The sequence below is a fragment of the Durio zibethinus genome, chromosome 19, assembly GCF_047325235.1.
Source record: "Durio zibethinus cultivar Kanyao isolate XHJ-2024 chromosome 19, ASM4732523v1, whole genome shotgun sequence".
NCBI lineage: Eukaryota > Viridiplantae > Streptophyta > Magnoliopsida > Malvales > Malvaceae > Durio > Durio zibethinus.
In genome coordinates this window covers 9,459,581-9,480,583 of record NC_143180.1, presented here as the reverse complement: position 1 = coordinate 9,480,583, position 21,003 = coordinate 9,459,581, and the positions used below count along the sequence as shown (strand labels likewise).

General features: G+C 29.2%; 1 protein-coding gene and 1 pseudogene across 4 annotated transcripts; one reads left to right on the top strand and one right to left on the bottom strand.

Annotated features, from left to right (window-relative positions):
• The first annotated feature begins 5,894 nt into the window (after positions 1-5,894).
• LOC111309900 (small ribosomal subunit protein uS8z/uS8w) lies at positions 5,895-7,520 on the top strand. Of its 2 annotated transcripts, none has more exons than XM_022908906.2 (4): positions 5,895-6,014; positions 6,528-6,675; positions 6,779-6,939; positions 7,187-7,520. In XM_022908906.2, the coding sequence occupies exons 2-4, from the start codon at positions 6,543-6,545 to the stop codon at positions 7,283-7,285; spliced, it is 393 nt and encodes a 130-aa protein (XP_022764641.1). In that variant the 5' UTR covers positions 5,895-6,014; positions 6,528-6,542; the 3' UTR covers positions 7,286-7,520. The 2 variants fall into 2 exon arrangements, with proteins under 2 accessions (XP_022764641.1, XP_022764642.1); XM_022908907.2 differs by having other exon boundaries at positions 5,897-6,014; positions 6,525-6,675.
• A 2,967-nt stretch (positions 7,521-10,487) lies between these two features.
• LOC111309576 (protein FAR-RED IMPAIRED RESPONSE 1 pseudogene) lies at positions 10,488-17,053 on the bottom strand (annotated as a pseudogene). 2 transcript variants are annotated; one of them, XR_016330387.1, is made up of 4 exons: positions 16,692-17,053; positions 13,465-13,789; positions 10,810-12,850; positions 10,488-10,731 (listed from the first exon to the last, which is right to left on the bottom strand). The product of XR_016330387.1 is annotated as a protein FAR-RED IMPAIRED RESPONSE 1 pseudogene, transcript variant X1 (transcript). The 2 variants fall into 2 exon arrangements; XR_016330388.1 differs by lacking the exon at positions 13,465-13,789 and having other exon boundaries at positions 10,500-10,731; positions 16,692-16,807.
• Between the last annotated feature and the right edge of the window lie 3,950 nt (positions 17,054-21,003).

The following is a 21,003-nucleotide window of genomic DNA, read 5'->3' as shown; positions in this document are numbered from 1 at the left end:
TGCTTGAATTTTTTGTTTAGAAGTTTATGTTGCTAAGTTTAAATTTGTTTTCATGCTATTAAGTTTATTCAAAATTGGTTTTAAGTTAATTGAAGTTTTAAAGTTTAATTCATCTTAATTTGGTTTATTTACATGCAATTTAGTTTATTTAGGTTTTGTTTTAATTCAATTGAAGTGGTAAAGTTTAAATTCAATTAAGTTTAAGTTGTTAGATTTAAGTTATTAGCTATTGCAGGTTTTAAGGTTTAATTAGTTTAATTTCAATTTTGTTTAGTACAATTTTAGTTTAATTTAAGTTGTTTATGTTCTTTCATGTTAGGTAAGTTTAATTTTCATGTTTTTAAGTTTAATAGTTAATTTGCATGTTGGTTAAGTCTATTTCTTAAGGTTTCAATTTGTTCAATTCATATTAGTTTTTTTTTTAAGTCATAATTTAGCTTAAGTTTAATTTATTGCATCCTTTATTTGCTATTTGCATTAGTTATTAAGGTTTAATTTGATGTTCTTGCAAACTTTTCAGGTTTTTAAGTTAGTTAATTTCAATTTAAAGTTAAGTTAGTTAAATTAAGTTTTCAATTGGTTAGTTAAAGTAGTTAATTGCATATTAAATTTTGATTTTTCTAAATATAATTAATTGAATCTAAATATAATCAATGGAGCCTGTTTTAGTACTTGATCTACTCTTGTTACAATTCTCATGGGAACAATCCTTACTACTGTATTATTTGTTTCAATTTTGTGCATTTGTAGATATTCAATTAGAATTCTAATCTCACTTGCAAAAAATTAAAGGATATCCATTCTAGTTTTTCCAACAACATATTTTTGCTCATGAACAATTATATGTTACACTATCTAAAGATGTTTCAAAAAAAGAAAAAAGCAAACATACACAAAAAAGAATGGTATATGAAGAGGTGTTACTACAAGAAGGGTAATAAAAAATTTTATAAATTAGTTATTCTAAATTTAAGAAATGTTACTATTATTTAATGCTCTAATAATAAAATTAATTTGCTTTACAGGTAATCAAATATGAACAAATTTTATTATATTTGTAATTTTCTTTTAATTAATGAATCCTAAAATGTTATTCGTGATTTTTTTGTTAAACTTAATAAATGAATACAGATGAACAAAAACCAAGAATATTCACAAATTGTTCGTTGAATGCTATGTATTACACTCTTGGGTGTAAATGAATCGACCATTAACAAACTTTTTATATGCATAATCTCTTCATTTAATCAGCAAATATTGAAATATTAGTTATGATCATTTGTTAATTAATACATGAATAAACATAAGCCAAGTCTATTCACAAACTTTTCATTGAACATTCTATTTTGTTTGTTTACACTCCTAATTTAATCACATTGATTTACAGATATTAAAGTAACCTAGATTAAAAAGTGGAAAGCATTGATTTGCAACACATCTATCTTTTCAACATTGTAAAAATAACTCAATCATGATTTAAAGTTCTTTTATTTTCACAAGATTTGAATTATCAAAATACTGGTGATATTTTGGTAATGCTAAATAATCTGGTTATAATTTATCTATTATACTAAAGCACTATTTTTTTTTGTATTAATTGAATGTAACTTGTTAAGAAAAGAAATTAGAACAAATTATCTTTTGAATATAAAATTTTAAATAAATTTAATTAAAAATAAGTAATCATGATGTGCAACTCATGTAAAGCAAAGAATATTGTGCAGATAAATATATGAAAAATTATCTCATACACACCAATGTGATAATAAAATTCCCACATAACGTGTATTAATATAATGAATTTAAGGTTTAATTCAAACGATTCATCAACTTATTTATAAAAGATGGGTTTTAGTTTAGGACTTGCAAATTTTCTTTCTTTAATTTTCTTTTTTAGGTTTTAGTCTACTTTATACTTAAAAAAATCTATTAATATGATAATATTAATAAAATAATATGATAAATAAAATACATAATGTTCTAATTTCTAGCCTAATTAAGAGTCTAAAAACTCTACAGTCATGCATATATAAATTTTGATATGGGATAATATTCCATATAGCTCCTGAATTATTATATTTTTTCTAATATGGTATCTAAACTAAAAAAGTTTCGAATTAGGTATCTAAACTATATTTTTGTATATTAAATTACCCTAACTCTTAACACCGCTAACTATAAACGCTGACATGGCATGAATATCTAATAAGATGTTGACACATGTTAAAAAAGCCTAGTTAATATCACATCATCAATGCCACATCAACATTCAAAGAAAATTTCAAAAAATATAAAAAGATTTAAAAATTTTTTGAAAAATTCTAAAAAAAATTTAAAATTTCAAAAAAATTTAAATTTTTTTAAAAATAATTTCTAAAAATTTTAAAAAATTTTTAAGAAGTTTTTAAAAATTCTAAAAATTTTTAAAATTTTTCAGAAATTGTCAAACATCTTCACATTGCTGCTTTAGTCTATAACCTAAATTCTCATACCAAAACAAGAGCAGAACAATTCAATTGCAACTTAACTTCATGATCATTCCAATCCTTGTTGTTGAAGTAAATGAAGATAATTCATTCCTAATACAAGCAGACATTAAAGTGATACGACATAATTATTATGTTCTTTTCAATTTCACCATTTTCCTCGCTTTCAATTCCACATCTCAAAACCCAATTCCAGTTGTTTCCAGCATTTTGTAGCCTAAATACAGTTCGATATGCACCCAAACTCAAATAGCCTCTCAATCCTAGTTTTATTGCTAAAAGAAACCCAATCCAAATAAACCTAGCAAAATTCGATCAAAGACATCAATATCATGCCAAACCCAACAAACAATCCATGCCCATGAAAACAACAATGATTACATTAAGAAAAAGTGGTTTTTTGAAACAGTTAAAACACTTGCAAAAGATTACAAATTTACCAAAACAAAAAGGCCCTTCCACAAGGGCTTAACACTAAACTTGCTACTTTTAAGGCTATTTAGACTCCAATGGAACTCCAAGCTCCCCTGTCTCTACCTTTTCTTGCTTCCCATTCTTACTTGGTATAGGCATAGCAATAAAAGCCTTGGTCTTGTTAATAGGCCTACTCTTTTCAAGCTGGATAGAGTCACCAACTTTGAATTGGTTATCTAGGTCATGAGCCTGAAACTTCTCCTTCTTCCTGACATGCCTTTTTTTACTTAGAATGTGTGGCTAAACACATGACTTTCACGAACATTATCTTGTCATTTGTAGCACAAACAGCCTTGCCTTACATGGATTTCATCGCCCTAATTGAAAGAAGAAATGTAAGGGTTTTACAAGATTGGAGAAAGAAAGAAGAATTAAGTTTTGAAAGGAAAGAGATTTTTAAAATTTTTTTGGAATTTTTTAGAATTTTTAAAAAATTATTTTAAATTATTTTATAATTTTTAAAAAAATTTTAGAATTTTTTTCATTTTTCTTTGAATACTGATGTAGCATCGATGATGACATGCTAATTGAATTTTTTGACACGTGTTAGTATCTTATTATATATTAATTTCACGTTAGCATTTAAAGTTAACAATATTAAAGGTTGGGATAATTTAATACACGGAAATATATTTTAGATATCTAACTACAAATTTTTTTAGTTTAAGTACCATCTTAGAACAAATACAATAGTTAAAGGAGCTATGTGGGACATTATCCCTTTTGATATTATATGAATTCAAAACAAACCATTCAAGTAGTGACGGGTGTCCTCAAAATTTTGATAGTTGAAGTCGGCTTTTAGTGCCAATGATCAAAGTCCAAATGAGGAAAGGATTGACAACCGTCATAATCCTCACTATATAAACCAGACCTCCCTTCGATCGATCCCTTTCCTCTCACATTTTTCTGAATTCCATAGCCTTTTGCACCAAAGCCTTGAAAAACAAAAGAAGTTGATTGAAATCCTGCAATGTATTTTGCATTCAAGATCGGTTCGCTCGTGAAAAAGTTTGGTTGTCGTAACCCCAAGAATTCCTACAATCGGCTGGCGGAGGCTGAGGACACCAAAACTCTTGAGCCTCGAAGAGGTTACGTAGCACTGTATGTGGGCAAAGAGGCAAAGAGGTACGAAGTTCCTATCAAGTATTTTTCCTCCCCAACGGTTCAACGACTGCTCATACGATCACAAGAAGACGATGATCTTGACACCGAGATTGATGGGCCAATTATGATCGCCGCCTGCACACCCGAGATGTTCGAACGACTGTTGGAGGATACGAAGCACCATTAATATTTGGTCTCGAAGATTGGTTTCCCAAGAAGAAGTTCCAGAAAAAGGTTTAGAATAAATCTTGGTGAGACAGTGGAGTAAAATCATTCAAAACAGTATCAGATGATCGATCACTTTAAAGTTTAGGCAAAAACTTTGTATTCATTTACCAAACAGTGGATCTCTCTTTGGTTTGCCCCGTGGTTTTTTCCCTTCTTTTGGAAGGGTTTTGCACGTAAAAATTTGTTGCCTCCTTTTCTCCTTTTATCTTTTACGCATGCATTGATGGTTTGATTTCATTCATTTGCTTTTCTCATTACTTGATCTGTCTATATGTCTATTTTCATATACAGCAACTTATACTCTATACTTTATCGTTTGATTGCTGATTAATTAATTGTGGTTAAAATAATTGTTCATTATAATTAAGAATAAATAAATGTTTTATAATTCATGATTTCTGCATTTTTATAACTAATGAAGCTCTTTTTTAGTAACAATTAATTTGAAAGAAATATATATTTTTTACTTTCTGGAGAAAGTTTTTGAAACCAAAATAAATACCCAAATTAAAAAATATATATATTTATTTAGTTATACCTTTTGGCTTCGTTGGAAGTTGAAGTCTCAACTATCTCGAACTAATTACGCTATTCGAAACCCTATGAAATATTCTGCTAAGCAATTTCACCGGCGGCATCTTTGTTTTTAGGCGTAATTCCATATGATATATTATAAATGGTCTACCAATGCCAACGAACATGTGGCCCAGTAGCAGGATGTTTTTGCATTCTGAAAGGTTGTGTAAGGTTGAGAGGTTATCCCTTCTCCCAATCCAGTAAGTTCCTGTAAATAGTGGGATCCAGTGAGGTCAGAGTAGAATAAAATTTTCCAAATGGTCTATTAATCAAATTAGTTATCGCATCTTGTCTTGAGGTAATTCGATATGATGTATTCTAAATTACCCAATCTAAACCGTGTTTTATTATTAGTCCAATTTCTTTTGGGCATTTTTCAGATTTATCTCGAGTTAAAAAAAACTAGGGATTTCTCCCAAAGTTTATTTTATAATCTTGATTTGAGTTTAGTTGAATCAATTCCATTTACTATCAATAAATAAATAAAAGCATGGACATTAATAAATTAATATTCAAATTAAGAGATATTTTTAGTGTCATTAATCTGAAATATTCAAATTAAGTTTTTTTTTTTTTTTAAATTGAGTTGGAAACACATAAAATTTAGGTAAAATGGTAAAAAAAAAAAAAAAAAAACTCAAACGGAATTTCGATAATCATTTAAGTTTTTTATGTTTTATTACAATTAATCATATTTGGAATGTTTATTTGATCAATTAAACTTTTAAACATATATTTTTAATTAATTAAATATTTAAATATTTATTTTCATCTCAATTAGTTTTCGATTTGATGAAAATAAGTTTTGACGGTTAATATTCTCTAATAAAAGTTTAATAAAAAATTTATATTTAAATATTTAATTAATTATAATAAAAATGATAAAAATTTAGTTGATTATTAAAATTTTGTCCAAGGTATTTTTATCTTCTTTGCCAAAAATTTACGATATATTTTTAAATTGTAACTAATAGCTTCATCATAAAGCCCAGCTATATTTTGGGCCTAAGGAGCCCTTCTACGACTTCAGAAGCTAACTTTCAAAGGGCCCTCATAAACCCCCAAAACCCTAGCTAAGCTCTGCCTTTTACTCTCTTCATTCTCCTCAAACAACCCAGAAGCGGCCGCCATTTTTGCCTTCGGGTCAGCTAAACACTCTTTTTCTTTTCTTTCTCTAATTTTAGATCTTGAAACATATCTCTCTTTGTTTTCTCTAATTTATCAGTTCTTTGAATGAAATCTGATAGCAAGTATGCTGGATTTTGATTTTCCTAATTGATTAAGTTTAGTCCTACTTACCTTCTATTTTGTATGTTATTGATCTTTTATTCTCTGTCCTAAAAATGAAACTGAAAAGATTTTGGGCTTCTGGGCAAGTTATGACTTCATTGTTTCTGATGTTTCAAAATGTTTGGTGCCCTCAACCTTTTTCCTCTGCTTGCCTATATGTTAGCTTAGAAAAGAAAGTTGGGTTTTGGTTGGAATCGAATTTTTCAGTTTCTATGTTTCTATTTGAATAAGATATTGCTAGAAGCTAATGCAAAGTAACTTCGAAGAATGATATGCTTTTTTGTATGATTTTGGAGTTGTCACTACTTTTTTGAAACTGTGAATAAATGCTTAATTGTTACTTATTTGATGTAAAATTATCAGCAGCTTCTATTTAGAAGGATGGTGAGGGTCAGCGTTTTGAATGATGCGCTTAAGAGCATGTACAATGCTGAGAAGAGGGGCAAACGACAGGTCATGATCAGGCCTTCCTCAAAAGTCATCATCAAGTTCCTTTTGGTCATGCAGAAGCATGGTTTGTCTCCCTATAATCTCCTCTCTTTTTCATTCATAGTGTTAATCTGATCTACGAAAATATGAAGATGCCTGATTCGTTAACTTTTTTATTTGCTTTGCAGGTTACATTGGAGAGTTTGAGTATGTTGATGATCACAGAGCTGGTAAAATTGTGGTTGAACTGAACGGAAGGCTGAACAAATGCGGAGTGATCAGTCCTCGTTTTGATGTTGGAGTCAAGGAGATTGAGGGTTGGACTGCTAGGTTACTTCCTTCAAGACAGGTTAGCTTAGAAACTTGTTGATGTTTTAATCTCTGCTTGTAATGTCTTCATAAGAATTTTTTCTTTTATTTCCTAAGAAGAAGCAGTATATTCTAAGATTAAGAAATTTGAAGGTGGAAACAAACTTGGATTTATGCATCATTATTTGGTCTTTTTACTGTTTTTGTAGCCGACATATGTTTATGGAAGGTTTGTTCAATTGAAATGAGGGTTGTATTTTAAGCGTTTATGTGTTTTATCATTGCAGTTTGGTTATATTGTGCTCACCACATCTGCTGGAATCATGGACCATGAAGAAGCCAGAAGAAAGAATGTTGGTGGAAAAGTACTTGGCTTCTTCTATTGAGACCAATTTCTGAGAATATTCATTTTTGATATCCTTTCTCGATAGTTATCCCTATAAGGGTTGGTATAATTCTTATTTTGTATTTTGGGCATTATATTTTATGTTTTGTTTATGACATTTGAGACTTTGAATTGTCTGGTTTTCCATAGATAATAGTTCTCTTCCTTTGTTATCAAACAATTGAAAGAGGTTTTCGGTTTGGAAGTTTCAGCTTATGGATTTCTATTTTGCTTTCTATTTGATTTTGGTTTTTGTGAATGTCATGTTCCAATATGCATATAGTCAATTATATAGCATGCTGAAGAGTTTAGAATCTAATCAATTATTTGGAGCATTATTAATTAGATGAACTCAAGAGGCACAGGGTGATTTATATTTGTAACACTGAGGCAAAAACTAACATTTTAGGCTCTATGTGGTTGGTTCTTGATGTCTTCATTTTCTAAGAAAAAAAAAAGGATTGAAATCAAACTGTCGTACATATGATGGCTTGTTACTTGTACGGCATGATAGCTCAATATCTTAAGGGCTTATGGCTCAATATCTTGGGAAAACAGGTGTAATATAAGTGTTTTTTTTTTAATGTAATAATTAAACTGCATGTTTATTTTATATTCATAAATATAAAATGGAAAATATAGAGAGACATGCATCACATTGTATGTTTTAAGTTTTGCAGCCACTTATACGAAATTCATCTTATGTTTGTTTGGCAGAAAATTAATTTGGATTTTGTTTATTTCACAAAAAAATCTTGCAAAAAATGATTTTCTAAAATTTTTTGTGTTTATTTGATTGAAAATTAGTTGATCAATGAAAAATGACTTTTTGGATAAATAAAAAAATGAAATCATTTTTCCAAAAGTTATCTTTTTTATTTTTCAAAAGAAGAAAATATTTTTTGAAAAATAACTATTTATGCGTAAGGTTACAATTAGGGTTGGCATCGGGTTGAGTTCGGGGTTGGTTTTGCTCGCCCCGAATTCGATCTTACCCGAAAATATTTTTGGTTTTTTATATCCGACCCGACCACGATACCATGTAAATCGTATCCGATTCGATTTGACCCAAAATTAATAAAATATTATTTTTTTAAATATAAAATATTATTTTTAAAATGTAAATATTTAAAAATATCATTATATAAATATATATAATAAATAATTAAATAATTAATTAAAAAATAATTTTTTATATAATATCGGGTCGGGTTTTAGGCAAACCCGACCCCGAATGTTTTTTTATTTTATCCGATCCGACCTCGAAATTCGAATTTCAAAAAAAAAAATCGATCCTATGAGGTCGGGTCGGATCGAAACCCGTTGAAGATGAGTTAGCTCGCCATCCCTAGTTACAATGCTCATGAGTATAATTTTACTCGAATTGGGCCATGAATATTATTTTTTTAAACTCAAATTTAATTTAACTTAACTCAAATATTATTATATTAATTTGAGTTTCGTTTACTTATTTTGGACAAAATAATTTAATTGTAGCTGAGGCCTTTCAAGATATTAATTTTGCAATATTGCAAGAAGAATCTTGCAATTTTTAAGGTCTCCAAGAAGGTTTTCATTACCGATTCCTTGCCAAAAACCCGACTAGCAAAATCCAGTGGAGGATTGTAGCAGAGCATTTCTTTTTTCGTACCTTTTGCTTTGTATTTCTTTGACCTTTTGAGTGTGGTGGCGAGGGTCAGGTTACTTAGGTATAGACTTATGTCGCTGTAGCTTTTTTTTTTTTTTTTAACTTATTAGAATTAAAATGATTCTTGAAATAGACTGATGACATAAAGTAATTCTGATGTAAAATTATTTGTCTTCAAAATTTTCAAGTTGAATTTACCATGGAAACATACTGTTGAAATTGCTAATAAAAAGAGAAAAGCAATATAACTGGTATGTAAATTGTGGAGACAAGTCGAGAGAAAATTAACAATACAGTGATCTAAACACCAGAAACAGGCAAGGTGAGATTGCACCAATGGACTGCACATGCACAAAAATATTCAAAGCACAACAAAAGCGTTCAAATATCCTACAAGCTACAAGGACACTGGGGCAAGCATATTCCATCAATTTCAAGCCTCTTCCCCTTATTCCTCCATTTCCACGCACTCCTCGTCGTCTGCAGTTGCATCCTAGTATTGTTTTGGTACTCTCAGACCAAATCATTCATGTTGCTCTCAGCTTCTGAGACCTCCATCTCAACCATCCCCTCTCCGGTGTACCAATGCAAGAAAGCCTTCTTGCGGAACATAGCAGTGAATTGCTCAGGGGACCCTCCTGAACATCTATTGGATTGAAGTAGAATTCCCAATAAATGTGTATACTAAGGATGGACTTCACATTGTTTGGAGTCCATTCAACAAAGAGTTAACTATCGGAGAAGAAGGAAAAAATATTTTGAAAATAACAAAAAAAGTCACGATTTCGAATAGAAAATAAAAAAATAAATCATAAAGTAATTAAATATTATAATTAAAATATCAAAAGTCACTTTAAATTCACCTCAAACTACAAAGTGATTTTATATAATTTACCAAAAAAATAAATAAAGTTTCTTTTGATTTATGCTTTTAGTATTTGCTTTTTGTTGTTGTCTTTTATTTTTTATGTTTTACCAATTATTTTTTCTATTTTTTGCAAAGGAAAAAGGAAGTAAAAGTAAATTGATTAACTAAAAGGAAGGTAAATAACCTCAAAAGAACATTTTAAATGGACAAAATTATAGTAGTATAAAATTAGATAACAAAGACTGATAGTTGTAGAAAGCCACCAACAAATCAATGGACAATGACTACTTACCATTACCAGCATAGGCAATGCTAGGAGCATCTAATTTCCTTGTAAAGACTAAAAATGCGCTTCTAACTCCAAATTTAATTTAATTTTGCTTTTAAGAAATAACATCCCTGAAATTTAATTTAATTTAATTTATTCGTATAATTAGTTTTAAGAAATAACATCAAATAAATCTCGGGTTCACTCATTTTTTTCCAACTGCTGAAAAACATATTTTGCTCAATTCTAGTTTCCAACTGAGAAATTGAGCACAATCCACCAGATTCCAAATTAAACGCAGAAAAGAAAATTACAAAACACCAGCTAAATTAAAAGTTGAAAAGAATTAAGTTGTTGAACCCAATATAGAAGAGTAACCTAAGAAAATGCAAAAATTGCCCTTATGCTATCACTCAAAGTTTCTATGTAATTGTAGTGTAATTGTAGTGTAATTGATAGTACAATCCATACAAATATTGTTTCCACCAATAAACAACAAAACATGAAATACAGTAGAATTTCTAGTGCATCCTCCAATTCTCTGTTGCTAGTACTACATTTCAAAATCTACCAAATAGGTGCTATTTTATTTACAAAAAAATACACCTAGAAAAAGATTAGTCAACAAAAATACAATTTAAAGTTTCATATTTTGAAGTTGGCCTGCAAATAAAGATTACCAAGTCAATAAAGTAATTATAAAAAAATCTTATAAATAAAAGCCATGTCATAGAACTATACCTCAAAGATCATGATATTCATTAGCTCCAAATGCAGCTTCATCACTCAATTTCAGGGAATGATTAACACTTGAGCAATGCTTCAAGGCATCTCCCAATGCTTGATGTGCAATATTATAGCTTTCATGAGACATAGAGCCCTCAATCAATTCAATAGCTCTTTGAAACAAAATATCACGACGTTGCTTCTTTGATTGCACTTCTTCACATGTACTTCCTTTCTTGTATTTGGTTCTAACATCTTTAGTCCATCTCTTTACTATGTAGCGAGATGGGATGTTAAACAAACCCAAGAAGTGAAGAGTGCTTAATGAATGACGACAAAGAAAACCATTGTATTCAAATGAACGACATATGCAAGAAATCTCCTCCATTGATGCATCCCACTCTACAATAAAGCCTTCATTTTTTTCAATTTCTAAGACTTTGAAGGTCAAGATTTTCTCATCTTCCTTCTCTTTTACAAGATGACACCCAAATATTCCTAACACTTCAATTTGAAACTTTTTAAATACTCCATGAGTGTACACCATGGACATCTGTTTCTCAAAAGGTGATGGAGTTCTTAAAGCTGGTGTCTTATGCCATGTTGTAAAATCAGCAAGATTTTCTGCCTCTTGTCTATCTTGCAAAGCCACCTCGTATTTCTCAAGAAACTCTTTCAATGTAGTTTTCCTACACACATATTTGTCAAGAAATGAGTTAATACTTTCTGACCTTTGAGTTGTTGACATCCCAGCAAAAAAGGTATCTTTCATATAAGTTGGTACCCAATGCTCACGATCTTCATACAATGATTGGATCCATTCATCTTCAATAAGATCAAACTTTTCAACCATTGCTTGCCATCTTTCTTCAAATTGGTCCTTTGTCCAAGACTTGTGAATACATTTTTTGAAAATTCCCATAAAATCTTCATTTTTTCTAAGAACATAACCAAGTTTCTCGGGAAACTTTCTTAATATATGCCATAGACAATAATGATGTCTTGAATTAGGGAAAACTAGTTTAATGGCTGCTTTCATTGCTTTGTTTTGATCCGTTATAATTGCACTTGGAAGCTTGCCACCCATGGCTCTAACCCATGTCTTCATTAACCAAGTAAAGGTTGATGTTGACTCATTAGCAAGTAAAGCACATCCAAGTAAAGTTGCCTGATGATGATTATTCACTCCGATAAATGGAGTGAAAGGCATTTTGTACTTGTTTGTGATGTATGTTGTATCAAGAGAGACAACATCACCAAACTCCCGATAGTCCTCTCGACCTTTTGCATCAACCCAAAAGATATTTTTCAAATGATGTTCTTCATCCAAATCCAGTGCATAGAAGAAGTTTGGATTTTCTTCTTGCATGTGTACGAAAAATTCAAGCATTGCATTAGCATCACCTGATTCTAACGCTAAACGGCATTCTTTATCTAACTGATTTCTAAAATCTTTCTCTAAGCAGCCAATATTTTCATATCCACCATGTTGCTTGGCCACTGCAACATAACTTCTAATTGCTTTCACCCCAACATCATCCACAGTACTGATGTCATGCCTTTTGGCTGAATTAATTCTCCTATGGTAGGGGAAAAAATGAGAATCTGCTGGAAAAAGCTCATGATTACGATCCTTAATCAAATTTTGAACAAACCACTTCCCATCCTGTTTTCTTTTGATATGTAATGTCGCCTTACAATCCATCTTCAAACAAGGTCGTGGATTAACAGCATTAGATTCCCTCTTTGATCCATGTCTTGTGCATGCATATTTCACATCAATAAATTGCCTAGATATCTTTGATCGCCGACTAGCCTTAGTTGCCACAGCAAATCCAATATTCTTGGCATAATTTTTGTAAAATGAATAAGCACTCTGCAGTGAATCAAACTCCATACCAATTTCAGGGCCTTTGTCGATGTTGTCATTACATTCAAAAGTATCTCGATTACCAATCTCATTTCCATGATCAACATCTTCTTCACAATCCACTGGATTCTCATTCCCACATTGTAAATCATTTGAATCTAAGTCAAGATCCATTCCCATGAATTCCTAGCATTGCATAAAATGAAAATGATAAATGATGGTGTTTCTTTAGACTTATGCAACTATTAAAGCATTCCTGTTATACAAAATGGAAAAGAAAAATAGGCAATCATTTTACCCAAATTATCTAATGTAAAAAAAAACAAAAATACATTTGTTGGTAATTAAATTTGTGACAGGGGATTGAAATAGAAGGGTATGATATTAAAAAGAATTCCAACAAAAATTTAGTATAAATTTATCCTCTTGAAATTATGTGCACATTCTATTTTAATTATGATTGTGAAGAAATTTTGATATTGTCAAACATAACACAATTTTAAGTGCATCTAAATCCTAAATTGTTACACTATATGTAGATAAATAATTATTTTACTCAAAGTTTTTTTTTTCTTTTTCCTTTTGTGGTTTCTCATACACAATTATTTTACTAAAAAATTAACATGTAGTTTACACACCACACACGCACACACACTCGCATATATAGATACATATATATACATATATATATATATATATAGAGAGAGAGAGAGAAAGACAGAGAGAGAATGAATCATGTTTAAATAAAAAAATCATATTACATATAGAAGTAAAAAGTTGAAGAAATAGTACTTTCTTACCTAGTATCCAATTCAATAGTAAATATTGTACATGAAACGAGAACTTTCCAGCTCCTTTAATGCCAACGGAAAGGACAAAGGTCAAGTTCCTCTTTTTTTTTCCATTTTCTTTATATGGAGCGTGCGATGGTATAGTATTTTAAAATCTTTAAAAGCATGTTTTACCATTTCTTATCATGGTCAAATTTTCATTTCATTTACACTTGCAGCTAGGCAACTTGTAGCAACAGGCAATTGGTTTTTAGTGAAAAAGTGAGATGATGTGGCTTCACAAAATCTAGAGTGTTGAGGCACAGTTCTTGGGGCTACTGCCCCTACCATTCACCTACAAGCATAAACAATGAACTACATTAACATATGTTTTATATTTTTAAAACAATATTATCCATGATAACTTTCAAGAAGGTATGTGTATCAAAGAAAATATACTTGAGCAACATACCAGCCAATCTGAATCTAGACAATGTATTAAAAAATTAAAACAAAAACAAATTTTCTGATATGTAGCATCTTAACCAGTACCCACAAGTATGTACTAAAAAGAATATAAGGTCAAAACATTTCTCATACAATACAAAGCTGCAATCTAAAGCCTAGGTTGAGAAGTTCAACTTCTCCCTTAAATTCAGAAAAATAACCAGTAAAATTAATTATCAGCAGAGTAGATGGAAAATTTTCTCCTACTTATTTCCAGTGTGTGTAAACGTCATTTTGTAAGTGAAAGAGAGAGCCAAATGTAAAGAAAAACCTGATTGTTTCTTACAACAGCCTGTTGACTCCAAAACTAAAAGATGCTTAGATGGAGATCACCATTTCAGTCAGGGATGACAACGGTTAGGATACCCACTAATTTTGAGATACACATATGCAAATCCAATTACCAAAAGCAATACCAATACCCTATCCGAACTTGTTTAGCAACACCTTATTAAAACTCTTTATTTAGTTAAAAAGAGTACGTGTACCCTTTAAAAAAAACCCGACCAGGCCAAATTCAATAATAAAAAATATTTTAAATTATTTTTATATGTTTTATTAATCAAAATTAAATTAATAATTTTAAAAATATACTTCATATAGATCATTTATAAATGGGAAGGGATCAACTTACACCAAAAAATTTTACACTTTTTTCTATCCATTGATTTTAATAGATATAAGGGATGAGATTAAATCATTTTTTTCTTTTTCACTTGACTCTCTTATCCTTTGGATATATTGAAATCAATGGTTAAAAAAAAAGTATAAAACATTTTAGTTTTACATTGGTGTAAGTTAATCCCTTCACTTTATAAATTGTAGTAAATGATTTGTCAACTATAAGTAATATAAATATTAAAAAAAAATTAAAAAACCCATTATTTATAATCACGCTCAGGTGGTGGATACCCTAAGCTTATTACCCATACCCTACCTAAACCTGTTTATAGGGTATCCTAATCCTAATTAAATTGGTCGGATAGTGCCTGATACCCTTGTATACCCTACCATTGCCATCCCTAATTTCAAGAAAAGACACGCATTTATTTGATTGGGAGCCATTCTTCAAAAGATCATGGGAATAGCAATAGAGTTCACCTTTGTACTCGGTTCTATCAATTCAGCATTCTGTTTCAAAGAAGCCTCAAAGAAAGAAAGCATGAATCTTTCAACTATCATTATGCTGAATAACTCTTGACTATTGGAACTTGATACTCATTCAAAGGATACGACTAATAACTCTTGTCTATTGCAACTTGATGATACTCATTTAAAGGTTAAGACTAGACATCATTTATAGACAGGTGCAAACATCTAGGGGTGCCAGTATAAAAATAAAAATAAATGTTAAGTAAAGATAACTTTTAACAAAAAGTGTGCTAAATTCAAATGAATTTAATGTATAAATTTCTTTTAATAAGTAATATATATATATATATATTCACATATTGTTATTCATATTGTCCACATAAAGGATTAAAAAAAAAGATCAAACTAATAATTTCTTCTTTAAAGATAAAACAGTAATTACATAACTTTTAAACAATTAAAGCTTGATAGGAGGTATCTAATAAACGAAGAAAGTTACATGGTCGATTAAGTTTGTTTGCAAATTATAGCAACTAAATTTTCTTTAATTTAATGTAGTTTCTTTTGTAAGTCTTGATGTAATAATTAGTGTCAACATATTTATTAGATTGATTGAGAAGGTAAATTCATAACTTAAAGATTTAACTGTAATCTTAGATAAAGAATACCAAAAGAAAATCTAATTAGTACTTAAGTTTTGGACTAAAAAGTTAACTAATTATAGAGTTCAACAAACTGATTGGTGGCACAAAATTTGGTAAGCCCAGCCACCCCCCTCACTTTGCCCCTGATTACAGGCCATTATCATTTCATTGAATTTAGGATTACCATTTTATCTTTTTCACTAGTGGAATGAAAGCAAGCAATATAATATATCAAACATAAGCATCAGCAAAGAGCGCAACATATAAACAACAAAATGAGGATAGCCCTGTAAAAGTCCAGCTCTAGCAAACCTTTTGTTTAGAGGGAATGCTATCAAGATGAAATGACCACATGAAGCCATTAATCAAGAAGTAAAACACATATTCTTCTAATAGTAAAATCTGTGTCTCAAGGATGAACATTTTTATCCCTTGTGGCCAAAGAAACAAGGAACAAACTAAACTTAAAAAAACTATCTAATATATTGTCAGTGTATAAAATAATACTTCTTAAATTTATCCGAATTTTGCATTGCCTCATAAAACTCTGAAACAAGTTAAAACTCAAATGAACTTGAACAAATTTCCAGTAAAGGTGAAATTTTACATCTCACAGCCACATAACTATAGTAGAAACCAAACCCAGTATCAACTAAAAGCTTTCAATTCAATGCCATAATAATTAATACAGTGAACAAATGCAAAGAAATGGGCAACTTTTGCTGCTACCATTGATTCACCTTTAACTCTTTGAAGCAACAAAAATAATATTCTGAGCCCTTAAATATTAAACAGTGATTCGACAGCTCAAGTACCAAAGAACTGAAATTAAAAAATGGGTCTAATTCACTGGGCACCTTAAGCATAATCTAAACTTATGCAATAAAAAGTTAAAAGAAAAAGAAAATTAATGATTTTTCTTAACTCAGGTGATCACTATTTTCCATAATGAAATAGGTCACTTTCATCAAAAACTAAAAATTTTAACTACCCAATTGACTACCTAAATGTTACCTTGAATTAATTTGGGTCTATCTCTTTAAAATTGCTTGATGACCGTGAGACCTGAAGCTTCAATCTGTTGATAATCTTTAACAAGAAAAGGCTAAAAAAGGGGAAGCAGTGAGAGAGATAGTGAGGGAGAAGGAGGAGTCAAATCTATATGGTTGGACTCGACACCGACGGGCCGGTTTGACCGCAAAAGGCTTGGTAGGTGAAGAGGACGACGGGTCTGCTGACTTAGTGAGAGGGAGAGAGAATGAGAAATTGGAGGACTTTTCTGAATTCATATTGTAGAACGATCGGGAGAATATGGGAATTCAGCCGTAAATTTGATCGGCTAAATGCTTAATTTAGTACTAAATGTTTGTTTGGTTGATCAAAATTAAATGTCTGATTTTATATAAATAAAGATTAAATATTATTAATTTATAATAATAAAAAGATTTTTTAAATAAAAATATGATTATAAAATACATACGTTATTAAATTTAACATATAAAAATAACATGAAATTTCTTTAAATTTTAAATATTTTAATATATTTATACTTTATTTCTAAATTTTTTGCTTAAAAAAATATCAAAAATGATATAATTCAATAAACAATCAAAATTCAAGTACAATTTCAATTCAAAACTCAAAAACAATTAATCAAGATATAGTTTCAAATAATAATCAAAATCTAAAATTAATTTAAAAAAACTAATACCAAATATATCAAAAAAGCTAAATCAAAAAGCAAAACCACAATCCGAAGATTCTAGAGTAAACCATCTTTTAAGTGAATATCTTAAGAATACAACTCATCTTTCTTTTTATAGGCTTTCAAAAAAGAATTCAAGCAAAACTCAAGATTTTTTTCAAAACAAAAAACATCCAAAACTTTGATTTCTCAATAAATAATGTTTAATATCCAAAACCATAAACTTTTCCCTAATTTTTATATTTCTAAGGTTTTGATTTTAAAAAAAAAATCTTACCTTAAATTAAAATAACCTCAACTCTGCCATAGATAAAGATGAAAGGAATCTTTGTTGATTCAAAATTTTGTGATTTTATTTCAAGGTTGAACTTTTATAGTTTTACAAATCTAATTGCTATGAATGAGATTAGTAGTATTTTGGTTGTTGAGTTTTTGTTGATTTACAAACTTAAAAGAAGAAAAAAAAGAAAAATATTAAAAATTGATCACAAATCTTTTATAAGAAAGAAGCAAGGAAGCAAAATTGTTGACAGGTAAAAAAGTTTTTGAAAAAGGCAATGTGAGAAAATGATTGAGAGATAAATTTTTTTTAGAAGTTAATTAATTAAACTAATTTTTAAAATTATAATTTAAATTGATATTTTATTATCTTGAATATGTGAACAACAATATTGCCACATTAGCAAAAAAAATGCACCATTGACTTACCACATAAATCGAAATGATATGTGTGCTGAGTAATTCAATATTTCACTTGAGTTGATGGTGTTTGTAATATACTTTTTCAATTTTATCAGAAAAAATCTTATATTATTACAACTCGATAACGTTTAATCTTTATTCACAGAAAATAAAATATTTAGTCTTAAATTGAGCAACCACCCAAATGTTTAATTCAAAATTGAGTGTTTAATCAAATAAAATATTTAGTCTTAAATTGAGCAACCACCTAAACATTTAATTCGAAATTAAGCATTTAACCAATTCGATTTATATCATACGATTTAGGGAAATTCTATATTCACCAAAAAAAACTCTTTATACCCAATTTTTTTAAAAATATCTAAATGTGAAATTTCTTATATATCATTTACTAAATTACATTTTTAACCCTTTTACATCCATTTATATTTACTTCTTCTTTTTTTCCTTTTCTTCCTCCTTTTCTTTTTCTTTCTTCCTTCTTCTTGAAATGAAAAACCCTAAATCTTTAAAACAAACCACTAAACTTTGAAATATTTATTAAATCTTATAAAAATTGATAGCTAAATGGGAAATAAAACTAGAAGAGATGATGAGCATATCGATTTTAAAATCCATTTTAAACTAAATATTTGATGTTTATGAAAATGAATATCCAAAATGAATATTACATTACTAGATATGCATATCCGGAATCAATTTTTCATTACCGGATATGCATTTTCAAAAATCATATTGCGTTATTGAAAATACATTTCTAGTAATGCAATATGCATTTAGGATATACATATCCGAAAATCATATTGTGTTATAAGAAATGCATATCTGATAACACAATATGATTTTCAGAAATACATATTTGATAATGCAATATTCATTTTAGATATCCATTTTCGTAAACATAAAAAAAATCCCTGTATGCTATCTAGTAATGGTATTATTATTTCCACTTTTTAATGGTATTATTATAATTTTTACCATCTTGTAATATGCAGATCAATTCAAAAATTGCCCTACTATAAGGGAATCAATCACTAGAAAATTTAGATACCAGATATAATTGCATAGATTCATTTACTTCAAAATAGATAAAGTTATGTTTTTGAGGTAGTATGTTCTGGAAAGTATAAAATATTAGTTTGTATATATGTAATAAGTTAAATATATTGTTCAGATGTTTTATAATAGAAGAGTTTTAATTTCATGTGGTAAGTAGGTTGGAAAAGATAATAATTTTATGATTATGATTAAAAACTTTGAATTAGGAGGTCCAAGAAAACCTAGAATAAAATTGACATGTGAGCAAAGTAAAAGAATGAGCAACAATAGAATAAAGGTAAGATAAAGGAAATGCAACGTAAAGCAACGTAAGGGAACAGAAACAAAAGATGTGGTTGCCCATTTGAATTACATGGGATTGAGTTAGTAATGGATGATTAGTAAGGCTTGAAAGTAGTTTGTGGGTTTACAATTATCTACCAATAAAACAACTGGAGAAAAATTCATTTGCAAGTCGATTATCTGAAAAATAAAAGAGAATAGTTACTGAAATGTCAAATAGTATGGTTAGACCCAGAAACATATTATTGACATAAAACAACATGATGAGAAGAATGTCAACACTATAAAAATAATATACATTGAACATAAAAAATATAGATATATTGAAAAAGCTAGTAAATCACAAATGCAACAACTTATAAAGAACTTGAATGATTATAATTACCTAGTGTGGCATAGGAATAACGAGTCTAGCAATGAGTGACATACTTGTCCTAGGATTACCCTACCAATATGGATTTGTTACAAGTTTTCCCAAGTTTCATAATTGTGGATTACACCTATAAAATGAACAAATAACATCTCTCATTGCTTGAAATTATTGCCATGACTTCTAGTAAGATGATATTTTCTGTTGCATTTATGTACATGAAGGCCAAATGTTCTGAAAACTACAGCTTGACACTACATAAGTTAAAAAATCTTATGCTTCATGGTATATTTTCTATTGTCATTGTTATTGATAGAGAATTGAAATTGATCAATGTAATAGAGATTGTGTTTCCTAGCATGGTAAATTTTCTATGCAAATTGCATATCTCAAGAATGTGTTTATGAATTGTAAGAAGTTTTTTTAGTGGAAGCAGAAATGAGGCAAAAGTGTCTTTATGTTTTCTTCTACCAACGAGGAGTATGAAATGCATCTAAGTTCACTGAAAATTAATTATTAGACTTATTTAAGTACAATCAAGTATATGAAAAAGAAATGATTGACAAAGTATAAGTATATATTTAATGGTGATTGGATAGATAAAACAATTTATTTTGATAATGTTATAACAAAAAGGTATAATTTATGTTGTATTTTTTAGATTATTTATGGTTTAAGGTATCATAACAAAACATCAATATATCTTTATTAATTCATTTAGGGCCAAAAGTGCACATACAAAATTGAAAAGGTACCTTAGATTATCTTAAGGGAATTTTATAAATCATCATCAAGGATAATCAAATGTTCTTATTAAGCTTTAACATATAGAGATAAAGGCTTCATCTAAGAGAAGTCTTACGGTTGTCAAGCATAATTATAAATATTCATTGTTTTAAGAGTTAAGAGGTTTAGTATCTAGAAGCGCACTCAATATGATATTGATGGAGGCCAAGTGAGCAAATTGTGTTAAGGTTGACAAGAATGCTTATGGTTGCGTGATCAAAAGCATGTATAGATTACTTTGTGCTTATTAACTTGTAGAACATATTAATGTGAAAAGTCTAATTTTTTTATTTGAAATGTATCCTTATTGAAAGAAATTAGGTTTAATGAAGAGCTAAGTTAATGATGTTTCTAAAAAGTTGACCATTGTGTTCGAGGTTTACTGAATCATGAAACCTTTCAACAAATGTGATGAGTTTGGT